Below are 13,866 nucleotides of genomic sequence, written 5' to 3'. Positions count from 1 at the left end.
GCACCAAACTCAATATAAATGAGAATTCGGTTAACCGTTGTTTCGACTTATTTAGAGGGTGGAATATAATTGAGGGAGCTAACGCGAGTTAATACGGAAAACAGCATGAATAATTAATGGTCCCTCACAATTTTGAAGTGCTCTCAAAATCAGGCTTCTGCTCGGAATATTCGCAAAATTTAAGTGGGTGTTCGTGCCCACTTATTTTTACAAGTGCTCGTTGCTCGCAAGGCTACCTTTGGTCAATGCTCGCGCTCGCAAAGAAAAATGCTGTGCTCGCATTCTCGCAAAGACCATTCGATACCCCTACTTAACTTACTTACTTACTTAGACTACCTTATTATGGGAAATTAACGCTCGTGTTAATTAAGGTATTTGACATTAACGCGACTTAAATTAACGCGAACTGTAGGGAAACTAATTCCTGAATAAAGTAAGTTGACGCGAAAGAGGAGGTATTTTTTAAAAAAAAATAAAGGAATTAACGGGATTAACACAAGAAAGCGCAATTTTTGAAGAAAAAAAAAACGAATTTTATTTAAACAATGAATTTGTTTTGGCCGAAAACATAAGAAGTGGATATGTCAGATGTCAAACTGCCCTTCTGAAAGCAGGCATGAACTGGTAATATCGTAAACAATATACCTGTAGGATTTTACATTGCAAAATATCGAAATACAGTTTGCAGAAAAGAGAAAGTCAACTATATCTGGTCAGAATCTAGAATTTGGGTTAATGTTTATGGAATTAAGGTCGCGGAAATTAACACTTCACTTAATGTTGGGGAAATTAACGCTGACAAAAATTCACGAAAATACGCGTTAAATTTATGGAGCGTTTATTTCCTATAATAAGGTAGCAAACGTCAGTTTGAAGTCTTTGCAAGGGTGTTATTGCAGACATTGTTAAATTCAAATTGCGTTGTTTAAATTTCGTCTCTCTATCCTTACTTATGGTAATCAGGCTGGTGAAAAACGGGAAGTTCTTACGTTGGTTTAATATTCCTTCTCAGGCTATCAAGTTTGTTTATTTATTTTCTATCTTGAGGGTTAGTGGTTGAGACCACGAAGCTTTTATTTAAAAAAACCTACAAGGTTTTTCTGAAACGGGAAAAAACAAGCGTTAATTTCTTCTCTTTTTGTTATAATGTGTTTGTCAATCCCTGCCATGAGTGAAACACCATGTATGATTGTGGTGATACGCAGGTGAAACGCCTCAAAATATTTATTCATATTTCATATTTAAACAAAATATTTTTTCATCATAGAGAGACAAAGAAAACCCTAATGGATAACAGCATCTTGAACAATGGACTTGCACGCGATCGGGTCGCGTTTGACTTATTTTACGACTTACTGGAAAATGAAATTTTTGTGCGTGTTGTGTTGACCGCAAGTTTATAGCGGAGCCATTTCAAAATGCAAATGCTGCTGTGACGTCATGGTATCGAAAACCAACTTTACAAAATAAAATGTGATTGACGGTGCTTTAATTACGGTATTTCTAGAGACGAAGGAAGGCAAACAAATGCGCCGTATCTTTATTAAGTATAACAGACTGACTGACTGACTGACTGACTGACTGACTGACTGACTGACTTACATGCATACTGACTGACGGACGGATGGAAGGACTGACGTACCCACGTACCTAGCTAGTTACTTACCTACGTACCAACCTACCTACCTGCCTGCCTGCCTGCCTGCCTGCTTGCCTGCCTGCCTGCCTGCCTGCCTGCCTGCCTGCTTGCCTGCTTGCCTGCTTGCCAGCCTGCCTGCCTGCTTGCCTGCTTGCCTGCTTGCCAGCCTGCCTGCCTGCTTGCCTGCTTGCCTGCTTGCCTGCTTGCCTGCTTGCCTGCTTGCCTGCTTGCCTGCTTGCCTGCTTGCCTGCTTGCCTGCTTGCCTGCTTGCCTGCTTGCCTGCTTGCCTGCTTGCCTGCTTGCCTGCTTGCCTGCTTGCCTGCTTGCCTGCTTGCCTGCTTGCCTGCTTGCCTGCTTGCCTGCTTGCCTGCTTGCCTGCTTGCCTGCTTGCCCCCTGCTTGCCTGCTTGCCTGCTTGCCTGCTTGCCTGCTTGCCTGCTTGCCTGCTTGCCTGCTTGCCTGCTTGCCTGCTTGCCTGCTTGCCTGCTTGCCTGCTTGCCTGCTTGCCTGCCTGCCTGCTTGCCTGCTTGCCTGCTTGCCTGCTTGCCTGCTTGCCTGCCTGCCTGCCTGCCTACTTACTGTCCGCCTGCCTGCCTGCCTGCCTGTCTGCCTGCTTACATCTACTTACCAACCCAATTTATTATGGTTTGATTTTACAGTATGGCTCAGCGTGGAGTCGGTCTCTAAGACCCAGTCTCTGCGCTCGATACTGAACCACTTCAACAGCACAAGAAATGTCAACGTCGACCCCGCCGCCAAACAAAGAGCACGTGACTTCATCGTCAAATCGTTTAAAGATCACGGTCTGCACACGTGGACTGAAGAATTCCCCAGCAACCAAGCGAAGGTAAACAAGGGACTTGATTTATCCAATACGCGCGAAATTATAAAGCAAACGAAAACAAGAAAATTGAGTTGGGAGGGGGATAAAGTAGCACGCAAAAAAAAAAACGTTTATTCGATCAAGGTCAGAGGAAAGGAAAGCTTCAAACTCCTTGGTAATCGAGCCTATATAGAGCCAAGAGAAGGTTTAACAGAAAACAAATATATTCGTCTGCTTTGCACACTAGACTAAACATACTACTAATGCGCGATTTTCGAGCTTTAGGTGAACTGAGTCTCTCAAATGGACTCCTGCTCCCACCACATATCGTGTAACTACGTCCCTTGTTGGTATTGCTACAATGGCCAGCCCGCTGACCTCACACACCGAAAATCACGTAATACTTCTTTCCTTTTAGTATCCAGGAGTGAATGTCGTTGGTCGACTGCCCGGTCGCTACACTGGGACACATGACGATAAGATTGTTCTGATTGGCTCTCACTATGACTCGGTCCATACCACTCCAGGCTTGAATGACAACGGTTCCGGAATGACCGCTTTACTGCAGGCGCTTAAACTGTACACCAGTCCAGGTAGTGAAAAAATTTATTATTAAATCGATTTTGAGCAATTGAGTGGGGGAAGGGGAGAGAGGCCTCAAAGCAATTCAGGGCCTTCTTTTCCATGAAGGAATAGGTGGCAGAATAAATGAAAACGTGCGGCCATTTATAAAACATCAAGTCTTCAACAGCAAGTTCTCTTACGTAGGAGTGACAGGCTGTAAGAGAGCAAGCTCGCAGGCTATATGAGTTAATCCCATCAAGAAGTGTGCCTTTCATTTAACTGTGAATTATTCTTGGTAGAAAAATAACGTTTTGAGAACATTTTGTATTCGTGCGACGATTGCTTGTCTTTTTCGCATCCATTCTTCTTTCAGACAAAATGAATTGTACACGTAACTACACTCTCTTGTTCGTGGCTTTTGACTTGGAAGAAGGACAACCTTTGTCAAGCTGCTCGGGGCCTGGAAACTGCTCGTGCCCAGGCTCGACAGGTTCAAGGTGCGGCAGCGCTTCCTTTGTCCAAAACTTGACTCAGTTCCTCAACAGCACTAGAGCAGGCTTTCAAGGAGCATTCATCCTAGAAACCATCCTCAACCACAACAGCACGCCAAATTCCCAGACTTTACCACCGGTTTTTCAGCAATATTTACAGCAAGCGTACACAAAAATCTCACAAAACCAGTTTAGAGGGGACTTCTTGGCTTTGATTGGTCGTTCTCGTGATGATGGACAGCTCATCAGTGCGATTTCAAATGATTTTAAGAACGATAGTAAGTTCAAGTATATTTTCACTAGTTCCCGTGCAACATACTTGGAACTTCGTTTCTCTTTTGTGGATGTTGAATATTTGTTGTGCTGGGCAGGCGGGAAAATGACACAATTTTTAGTTGATTATCAACTAGAAGTTGAAAAAGATAGGAGGGGGTGAATAGGTTCGCGGATAAAAGAATTTTGCCATAAAAAGGGCACGGATGGTGGATTTTTGTGATAAGTTCAGCGGATTCGCCGTCATTCGCGTATTTCGAAAATACAATGGATCGCGGATTAGCGTAGAATTTTGGCCTGGATTCCGGACTCTTCCTGTCAAAAAGTTATGACGCACATATGACGCTGGGTCCGGGAATCGAACCCGGGCCACATTGGTGGGAGGCGAGTGCTCTCACCACTGCTCCCCGGATCGGATGAATCTTAGCTCGAATAATCAGTCTACCGATTGCTACAGACAGCTGAACTTGAAGTGTATAAAATATTTATTTACTTATATTTACTTTGGAATGCATTCATTTAAAGCCAGCATTCACTATTTTCAACAGTCACCTTCAAAACAATTGCAATTGTCTTTCCCGAGATGTTCCAAGGCAGACCAAGGAACTGGCCATGGTTTGCCTTTATCAAAAAGCGGATGCGTGATTTCTTCCGCTCCGATCACTATCGTTTCTGGGATGCCGACCCTTCATTACCAGCGGTCTTCATCACCGATTCTGCGAATTTTCGGGGATTCATGCAGCAGTGTTATCATAAGGACTGTGACGACATCAATCACGTGACCCCAGAGATGGTGACGTTTATGGGGCGAACGACTGATAGCGTGGTGGAAGTGGTCACTAACATGACCAATGAAAAATGTCAAATGAAGAAAACTGGTAAGATTAAAATCATGTTTTATGGGGCCATGCATCAGCCCCGGGAGGGGACGCCCATAGGCTTTTATAGATTGTGGTCCTAAAAGTGGCATATTATGCTACTAGCAGTGCTCAAAATTTTGCCAAATTATGCAAAAATTATGCCAGAATTCCCAAATTATGCTTCTGATTTCCGAAATTATGCTCACAAAATGACGTAGATTCTATACATAGAGGTGCGCAATAACGACACCAAATTATGATGTTTTTTAAATAAACTGTTGTTGTAAATTTATTTGTGTTTATGGCAGTTTATCACGGCCGTCAGCTGTCCAAATTAGCTGCTCGCATCTCTAAACCGTTTGTAAAATGCCTCCAACGACTTAACAATCACAATTGTATAGCTAAAGCACGCATTGCAAGAACAAACTACCTAAATTTCATTTATTTCTGTAGAAAGTACACCATATTTACTACATTTGATGAATTTATGCTCCAAAAAGTGCTAAAAATTGCTAATTATGCCGTGGCAGTGCTCGTTTCACAAATTATGCTTTTTAGCTCCAATTATGCCAAAAATTATGCCGTCCATGTGAAACAATAGGCTAGGGGTGGTGATGCTCGTCGCAACATTTGAATTGAACCCCAAAAGCAAGCTGTGAGAGGCGCGGTGGCCTAGGGGTTAGCGCGCTCGACTTTGCGTTGAACGGCCCGGGTTCGAGCCCTGGCCGGGGCGCTGCGTTGTGTTATTGGGCAAGACACTTTTTTCTCACATTGCCTCTCTTCTCCCAGGTGTATAAACGGGGAACCGGCGAATATACTGCTGGGGGAAAACCCTGCGATGGACTGGCGTCCCATCCAGGGGGACCCGGTAGCAATACTCTTATGGTGGATTTCCACTGACGCGTAATTTTTTACGTGCGTAAAAAAATTAGAGACAATGTATGAACGGCTTGCGTACACGTTTACGCAGGCCGTTCATACATTGTCTCTATTTTTTTCACGCACGTAAAAATTTACGCGTCAGTGGAAATCCACCATTAGTCGCTTAATGCTACGTAAATCGGGATAGGCTCAGGCTGTATGGGTCACTTAGCTATCTAAAGGAAGCTAACCTGGGCGTGGCTCAAGCTTTATTTGGCTATTTGTCAAATTGTCAAGATTTCATGCGTGATCGATCTTACCCTTCAGTATGATGGTGGTTTTGCTTTTCGAGTTCTTTGCGAGCATGTTGGCCGGTTCCTGGACAATGTTTCCATGTAATACTAAGAGCTTATATTTGATCTTAGAACTTTCCAAATGACAAATATTCTTTTTTATCCTCTATTAAATGAACAGAATGTACTGAACAGAAAACAGCGGACGAGGGAGAAATCATGACACCATACTACGACACGCAGTACCCGAACAAACTTGACTGCGCATGGACAATTTCAGTGGGTTCTGACCAGAAAGATCTCCGGCTCGAGTTTACAGCGTTTGATTTGGAGGAGAGTGTTAACTGCACTGCTGACTATGTTGTTATTCGGGATGGAAAAGAGAAAACATCACCGTTGATTGGTAAAATGTCGTTTCTAGCTTCCTAGATTCTAGCTTGTGATTAAGCCTTAGCCCCAAAGGCTCGTTTTAAGCCCCTGGCCAAACGGAGACGCAAGTGGACGCAAGTTGATAACTTTTTTCTTACTTGCGTCTCCATTTGGCCAAGACTTGCGTTGACTTGCGATGACTTGCGTTCACTTTGGTCGAGATCAAATTTCCACGCAAGGCAACGTTTCTCACCGTTTGGCCACCCAACGCAAGTCAACACAAGTCTTGTTTTTTTTTTTTCAAATACTGGATTGCAGCGCGTGTTGTAGCATTAAAATGGGTTTTTTGCGTGCACTTGCGAGTAAACTTGGGAGTCCGTTTGTTTTTTGCGAGTCTGTATGGATTTTAGGATCAATGGTTATTTTGATTGGCTAAATTTAAATTTTCTTTGTTAAAAATCTAGCCAATCAAATCATGGGTCCCCAGAGCCACTTTTACTTGTTCCTCGTGCCCCAGGCTCACCCGGCTAAGAGGGAGAAGCGGCTCTGGAGACGAGAGTGGACCCCACTCAGGGGGAGTAAAAACTCAATTATAGTCGCTTTATGAGACAGATGTTAAGAGCTAGCATTTATAATCTTCTTGGCATTGGATTAAAAAGGATTGTTTTCTAATCTTCTTTTGCTTTCTCAATTCCGCCGGTTCCAGTGACGCCATATTATATTTCTTGCAGGAAAGTATTGTGGGAAGACATTGCCAGAGCCCGTGAATGCCTCGGCCCAGTCCCTGTATATCATGTTTCACTCGGACGAGCTGGACACTTTCAAAGGTTTCAAAGCAGAGTGGAGCTCAACTTACAATGGCACCAAGACAACTCCTACGTTTATAAATACCATCAAAAGTGCTGCACATGGTGAGATATTTAGTTTGTGATAGCTACATTACGACTGTTGCTGTCGGAGCTAAAACTGAAATCAACCAAGGTACAAGGCTAGCAGACAGGTTTCTCGCCTCCGGCTCGGGCTAAAATGAGCCTTAGTCGGGCTAAGTCGGGTGGGGGGATTTTTCACCGGAAGTATGTTCAACTGAACACTTGCCATTTTAACAATGGTAGTGCACACACCCCTATTTCGTTGAATTTGGAAGGCGGAGGTTAAAGAGTTAAATGACAGTAACGTCCAGGGATACACACCATGCATTAACCTTTATGTTTTACTTTGTCACGTGATAGGTTATCGCCCAGGAATAGTGCAGTTGATTGGCTTTTTTGTCTTGACGTCACTGACGATTGGTCTGTGAAGAACCGACGGCTTTTGTTTGCCTTTTTGTAGTTTTGTTTCTCAGTTTAACCATTTACGACTAGCAAACGGATATAGATAGTTACTCATTAAAAATAGGTGAATAAGGGAGCGAAGATGGAAGATGTTTTACAGTTTATCGGCATAACCTATACTGCGCAAGATAAGTTAAGTTTTTTTCATTGGTGTTTTGAATAAACCGAGCGAAAACAGCATCACGGGAAAGCTATATAAGATCTGTGAAAAATGTATTAACGTAAGCTGTTGTAACAATAATCGTAATAAAAGGATGATTATAAATATTACCAAATAACTGTGTATCGATTTGTTACTGTTCTTTACAAAATTACCCAAACTGGCACATTAAAAAAAGTCATTGTTTTGGCGGCGAAAGAATTGTCAACATTATTTTTGAATGGTTAGTCGTTCACCGAAAAATTGGCGAGCCCGAATTTTGTTTCAGAGGTCACAGTCACCAGTGCCAGTTTTAGAACGCGCAGATCGTTATGTCCAAGTGGGATCATGAGAGTCCAATGCAAGTGTATGTCAGGGTTCGCGGCTAGTCTTGAAGAATTTAGCTTAAATTATTCCAGTTCACTGATTGTATTCCGTCTAAATATTCTTTCGCATTCCTGAAATATTCTAGTTTGATCGTACTTGATTTCCTCTTTTGGGGTTTCTCTGCCTATAAGGTAAAGTCTGCGCCGAGCTTAGTGGCCAATACAGGCCGGAGCTTATCCCAGTTTCTGTAGCATGAAGCGTCTAGAAGTATTTCTACTCCCCCCTGGATGGGATGCTAGTCCATCGCAGGGTTACCCCCAGCATTATTTTGCCGGTACCCATTTATACACCTGGGTGGAGAGAGGCACTATGAGAGTAAAGCGACTTGCGCGCCAAAGAACACAACACAATAACCGCGGCTAGGCTAGCTTGAACCCGGACTGCTCGATCCGGAGTCCAGCGCGCTAAGCATTAGGCCACCGCGCCTGCCTGTGGAAACCACCAAAAAAAAACGCCATGGAAAATAGTTGTCAAAGGTCTTCCTCGTACCTCGAGTCTTCGTTCCCTACTGCGCACGCTTGACGAAACGAATTCGTTCAGGATTTCCACTGACGCGTAATTTTTTACGTGCGTTTAGGTGCGTGAAAAAATTTAGAGACAATGTAGGGACGACTTGCGTACACGTTTTCTTTCCCGGCCGCTGGTCAAGGGAAAGGAAGACCCTGGGGACGAGGATGGTCAAAAGGAAAAACGGTAAAGTTTTTGTTATCAAAAAAAGGTGCATCAGCATGCCATCGAGCTAGATCTGCTTACTGTGAATGATTTGAACTTTTGCATTTGCACCCGGCCGGGAATTTGCACCATCAGCTGCTTACTTGCTCAAAGTATTTTTCTGTTTAATTATTTTTATCGGAAATGTTACCAGGGCATTTTGCTTCGCCCCAAACAGCTAACGCTCGAAACGTCACGCGGCTTTTTAAATTCGTTGCAAAGGTTCAGTTCTACTTAGTCAACTTTAAATTGATAACCGACTGAACTAATCAAACTAATCATTTTGTTCATCAAAGAAACTTGTTCTTTTTTTATCCTTTTTTTTTTTTTTTGATGCGTGACACTTGAAATGATTATTTAAATTTCTGGGAAAAGAAACTGAAAAATTATAAAAATGGATAAAAGTGTCCGGCATTTGTGCAGGTCACAAACGTTTCGGGCGCAGCCCTTCAGCGTAAAATTAGTCTGTTCTGCTAATCGATCAAGTGTATTTTGATAATCAGAAAATGATAACTTTATTTATTCACGAAAAAGGAAGCTAAAGCTTAAAGGACTTTGTCAATGGGGGAAACCCCTTTAATGATTATTTATAAGCTTATTGCTGACTCAGCTTTCAATTCATGTATAAAATCTTTCCTTTTAAGGCTGAAATACTGGCTTTGTTTATAAATAAGTATCAGTCCATGTTTACGTAATGCATGACTGGATCGCTGATTTTCCTGACTCAGTATTTTCGGTTTCGAATCTATTTCATACTTCTCACGTTCTAGAACATCTGCGGAAAGAGCGATATAAAATCAGAAGTCTTAAAATAACGCGACCTTCTAAGTACAGTTCAAGTGTTATACAAATACTTGTGAGCGAGGTAGGCTCGGGTGCCTCTAAACCTGGCTTATCCGCACACGTTTAAGCGTGACTGCACTGCAACGTCGTGGAAAAAGGAAAAGAAAATTTTATTTTGATTTAACAGCCTGGCGGAAGATACGCTGCTCATCGGGAAAAACATATTAAAGTTTATCTAGAGTTCAAGAAAATAATCCACTGGCAAAACGTCTGGAAAATTGAGGCTGGGGAGAATTTACCGATTAGCAGCTGGACTTCGCTGAACATCAAAGGTGTGTACTGTAACATAGGATATTATGCTTCAGCACATTGGCAAATTCCGGCTTGCGTTATCTGACTTGTAGGTCAAATATGGCTAACTGAAATTAATTCATGGTGTTAATTGGTCCACTTCACTACGGAAAAGTTATCAGTTATCCTTATCAGCGTGACCAGGCGATAGAGACTTCCTTTTCCTGCTCAAGCCTGTTTTTTCCTTCAGCTGTTTTGGCTGTATGTGTTTTAGATATTGAATACATATTTGATTTAGGGTTGTCTTATGAATTTCACTTTTTTTTCAGCAATGATGCCGTCATAAATTAAGGATGCGATTCATTTTCGAATTTCTTAGACGCTGCGTAAGCAAAGAGAAAATCCGCTACACTGAGGATGGATTTGATCTCGATCTAACATGTATCCTTTGTAAAATATCACGGTAAAATTAAATTCGGGATTCAATCGGGAAATAATCGAGGGCTTACGGGACTCTCGCCCAGTTTTCCCTCTTTACGACCATATTTGGGCAAAGGTCCTTCGGCATGCGGCAAATATGGCGGACTGCTTGTAAAATGTGGAACTGTATTTAGTCTTTTTGCTGTAGTGTGCGGGGGAGCTTTACAGTTCCAGACAAACAAATCCGTAGAGGAATTATTAGAGTATGCGTCAGAGGAGAAACAGCTACACGTGAAGCATAGAAGTCAGTTTTAAAAGAGATTTTGTGAGTCGTTCGATCGAAGGCACCCCTGGAGTCGCTGTTGAAACGTAGTGGAGATGTCTTACTTTAAAGCTCTCGTTAGCAAGAAGAAACGACGGTTTCAAGAAGATGGGTTTGATCTAGATTTAACATGTATCCTTGTTTGCATAACTTATACTTTCCCCCGGTGTTATATACTTAAGTTTTAACAGTGAGAACATAATTGCATAAACATATTCGTTGGTTTGTGCGTTGCAAGGTTTAGCAAAACCGGTTGGGAAATTAAGTTAAATGAGTCAAGAGATCGCTGTTCCTTCCGAAATCTTCCTTGTTCTGGTTGTGGGCGGTTAAACCTTATGTATCATGATGCGATTTCAAATACAGTCGTGTCAAATTATTCCCTCTGAGCAGTTAGCGATTTTGTGTTAGACAATTTTAATCTCTGTTCTTCTGTGACCAAGCCAGGGGCTGCATCTCAAAGTTTATTTAGGTTGCAATCAAACCCGTTGGCGTTCCTTCTTACATCTGAGAAGTTTTGATGAACGATTAATTTACCTTATTAATTCATAAAATCGCTGTTTCGTTTTAGCATATTTACCATTTTGGGCACAGCTTGGAGACAGTACTGAACAAGTTGTTTTGTTTCTAAGGTTATCAAAAGCTTCCGGCTTCCGTTGTAGAGCTTTTTCACAACTCAAAAGCGTTCAAGTAAAAATCCTCTGGTACTAAATTAAGAATTCAGTACGTGTTGACATTTTTTGAAGATTTGATTAGTAATTTAAATAACTACAATTTTAATTTTTCATTGTTGAACAAGCTTCAGTGTTGGATTCCTATGCAATTTTCAGTGACAATTTGATAGTTAAAGTGAGACCAATATGAACATTACTGAGTAACATCACAACATAACAGTCTGATATGACTCTAACAAATACAAGGCAATACAGTGCTGCAAATAACAGTGGGTCATCGGACATTGGCCGACCAAAATTGGCTAATGTCCGACGAAATCCCAAGTGTGGTCGGACATGATGTTCAGACAGTTTTTTGATCGTAAATCGTTTTGTGGCAACGATGAATAAAAATCTGTCTGATGACAATTCTGTTTTGTCCAACCAAGATGGTGTCTTAGTAGGACATATGTCCTTTCAAGTGAAAAAAATTATTTGCAGCCTGCAGTATGACGGTCGGTATAAAACGCAGACCATGCAGACTGCAGACTGCAGACCGTGCAGACTGAGTAATTTTTTTTCTTCTTTTTTTACATTGTGTTTCACAAAACTTTTCACGAACGGTTTCCGAAGTTCGTTTGAAATTCGCGAAATTCGCTACGAACTTTAGGGGGAATTTCATTAAGTAGTTGCAGAAGTACATGATCATGTACTTCTGGTAGTTGTCAATCAAATAACGAACTTCGAAACGAAATTGTGAATTTCACGTGCAGCGAAGTTGAAAGGTTGAGGAGTTCGCAAGTTGAGAAGAAGTTCGTCCAGTTTGTTTAATTTGGTGAAATGAATCTGTTCACGGTACAAGGAAAGGCAATTTCAAGTCCAGGAAGGCAGGAAATCATCTAAAGTTGGCTTCAAGGTCAAGGATTATTTTATTTAGCTTCCAGCTTGTTGAGTTTTCTTCTACTGTCAGAGAGCGCGTTACACTGTAAACATTGGAACATTTTAAGTTCTAGGTAAAACGAACTGGTCGGATATAGCAGTTTATTTGTTAAGTTCAGGTTTCTAATTCAATTTTATAACGTAAACAAATGCTTCGGTTGGTAGTTATGCTTTGGGAATACAGGGTTTTCTTGAGAAATCCCCCAAATTTTTTTACACTGTCCTTAATAATAAAATATAAGTAATTCGTAAATAAATACACATTTCAATTGTTCCAAAGCAAGTGTTGTTTATTAGTAAAAAAATGTTTTTACCAAAGCTTATTTTTTTTGCAAATATAAATTATTTCAGAGGAACAGAGTTTATCACGAACAGACAGATGGCGTGACTTGCGTGTTGTGTAAACACAGAAGTATAACAACACGGAATTGAAGAGTTCTGGTTTTCCGCAGATTTTCCAAACTGATGTGTATTCAAGAAGGAAAACGTTTTTTTCTCTTTAGAAGATTTTTACGGCACACACAAACAGTATTTTTATATGTAAACCGGTTCATCTGTTGAAATTTTTTCCTTCGAAACTGCACACGGCAGAACTTGTAATCTATTTTTAGTCGGGTGTCGGGTGACATTGGGAAAACTCAGTTGTAACATTCACAAACCATTTTCAGGGCAGCCTTGCTTTTTAGTCCGTTGATGTCCTGCCTTACTGGACTTGGGATTGCTTTTTGCTGTACTGGGAACGGATTCATTTCACCAAATTAAACAAACTGGACGAACTTCTTCTCAACTTGCGAACTCCTCAACCTTTCAGCTGCATGTGAAATTCACAATTTCGTTTCGAAGTTCGTAATTTGATTGACAACTACTAAATGAAATTCCCCCCCTAAAGTTCGTAGAGAATTTCGCGAATTTTAAACGAACTTCGGAAACCGTTCGTGAAATGTTTTGTGAAACACAATGTAAAAAAAGAAGAAGAAAAAATTACTGAGTCTGCACGGTCTGCACCGTCTGCACGGTCTGCAGTCTGCATGGTCTGCGTTTTATACCGACCGGCAGTATGAGAATTAACATGGCATTGTATGGATTGGACTGAATCAGTCTGTAATTATCAGAGATGCCAACCTAATAAAATGAAAAACTAGGAGATTGCCATGTCTCTAAGTAGGTTGGATTTCGGGGGGGGGGGGGGAGTCATAGGAGTCTTTTGGGTGCAAGTTCACATACATGTACATGCATGATGCAACTAGGTTAAAGTGTGGCAAATCTCTTAGATGCTGCTGGGGATAGACGTAGCTTTGCTGATGAGCAAGATTGTGTCTGATGATCGCCTTGTGCGTGAACTCGAGTAACTGTCCATACAGTCTCTATCTTTTATTTATAGTGAAAAGAAATTTATATATTCTCCTCATAGAATGAACGAAACCAGTTTCTACCTACTAAGTACATTTCAGGTTGTTGGATAATTTACAGAAAGTTCACAATTTGATAGTCTCCTTTTCTTACAAGTTGAGTGAGAGTACTGTAAAAGGGTACTTCTCTTCCAAGTTAAGCATGTTTAAGATAAGGCAGAATTAATTTTTCTTTGACTTGCATTTTTCAAAGATATTAAACCCAATATAGTGGCAATGGGTTTCCCTTCAGACAATCTTGAAGGCGTCTACAGAAACCACATTGAAGAAGTCATAAGGTAATGAATTATTTACATGGGTGTACACTTATTA

The 13,866-nt window shown here is 41.3% G+C and overlaps 1 protein-coding gene and 1 long non-coding RNA gene across 2 annotated transcripts; both read left to right on the top strand.

The window, feature by feature from the left end:
- Positions 1–2,251: 2,251 nt before the first annotated feature.
- On the top strand, positions 2,252–7,813 carry LOC144640229 (uncharacterized; the record flags this gene model as incomplete). Its single annotated transcript, XM_078499431.1, has 7 exons — positions 2,252–2,485; positions 2,880–3,054; positions 3,399–3,794; positions 4,338–4,667; positions 5,985–6,206; positions 6,904–7,083; positions 7,402–7,813. Coding segments are annotated over 7 exons (1,605 nt in total), but the record flags the coding sequence as incomplete, so codon positions are not given.
- A 1,691-nt stretch (positions 7,814–9,504) lies between these two features.
- Positions 9,505–13,834, top strand: LOC144640231 (uncharacterized). The gene is made up of 3 exons (XR_013568308.1): positions 9,505–9,855; positions 10,144–10,255; positions 13,748–13,834. It is a non-coding gene; the product is annotated as an uncharacterized LOC144640231 (long non-coding RNA).
- The last annotated feature ends 32 nt before the right edge of the window (positions 13,835–13,866 follow it).

Source organism: Oculina patagonica, unplaced genomic scaffold (assembly GCF_052425735.1).
Source record: "Oculina patagonica isolate OP01 unplaced genomic scaffold, crgOcupat unplaced204, whole genome shotgun sequence".
In the NCBI taxonomy this organism is placed as follows: domain Eukaryota; kingdom Metazoa; phylum Cnidaria; class Anthozoa; order Scleractinia; family Oculinidae; genus Oculina; species Oculina patagonica.
This window is presented reverse-complemented; position numbering and strand designations above follow the sequence as displayed.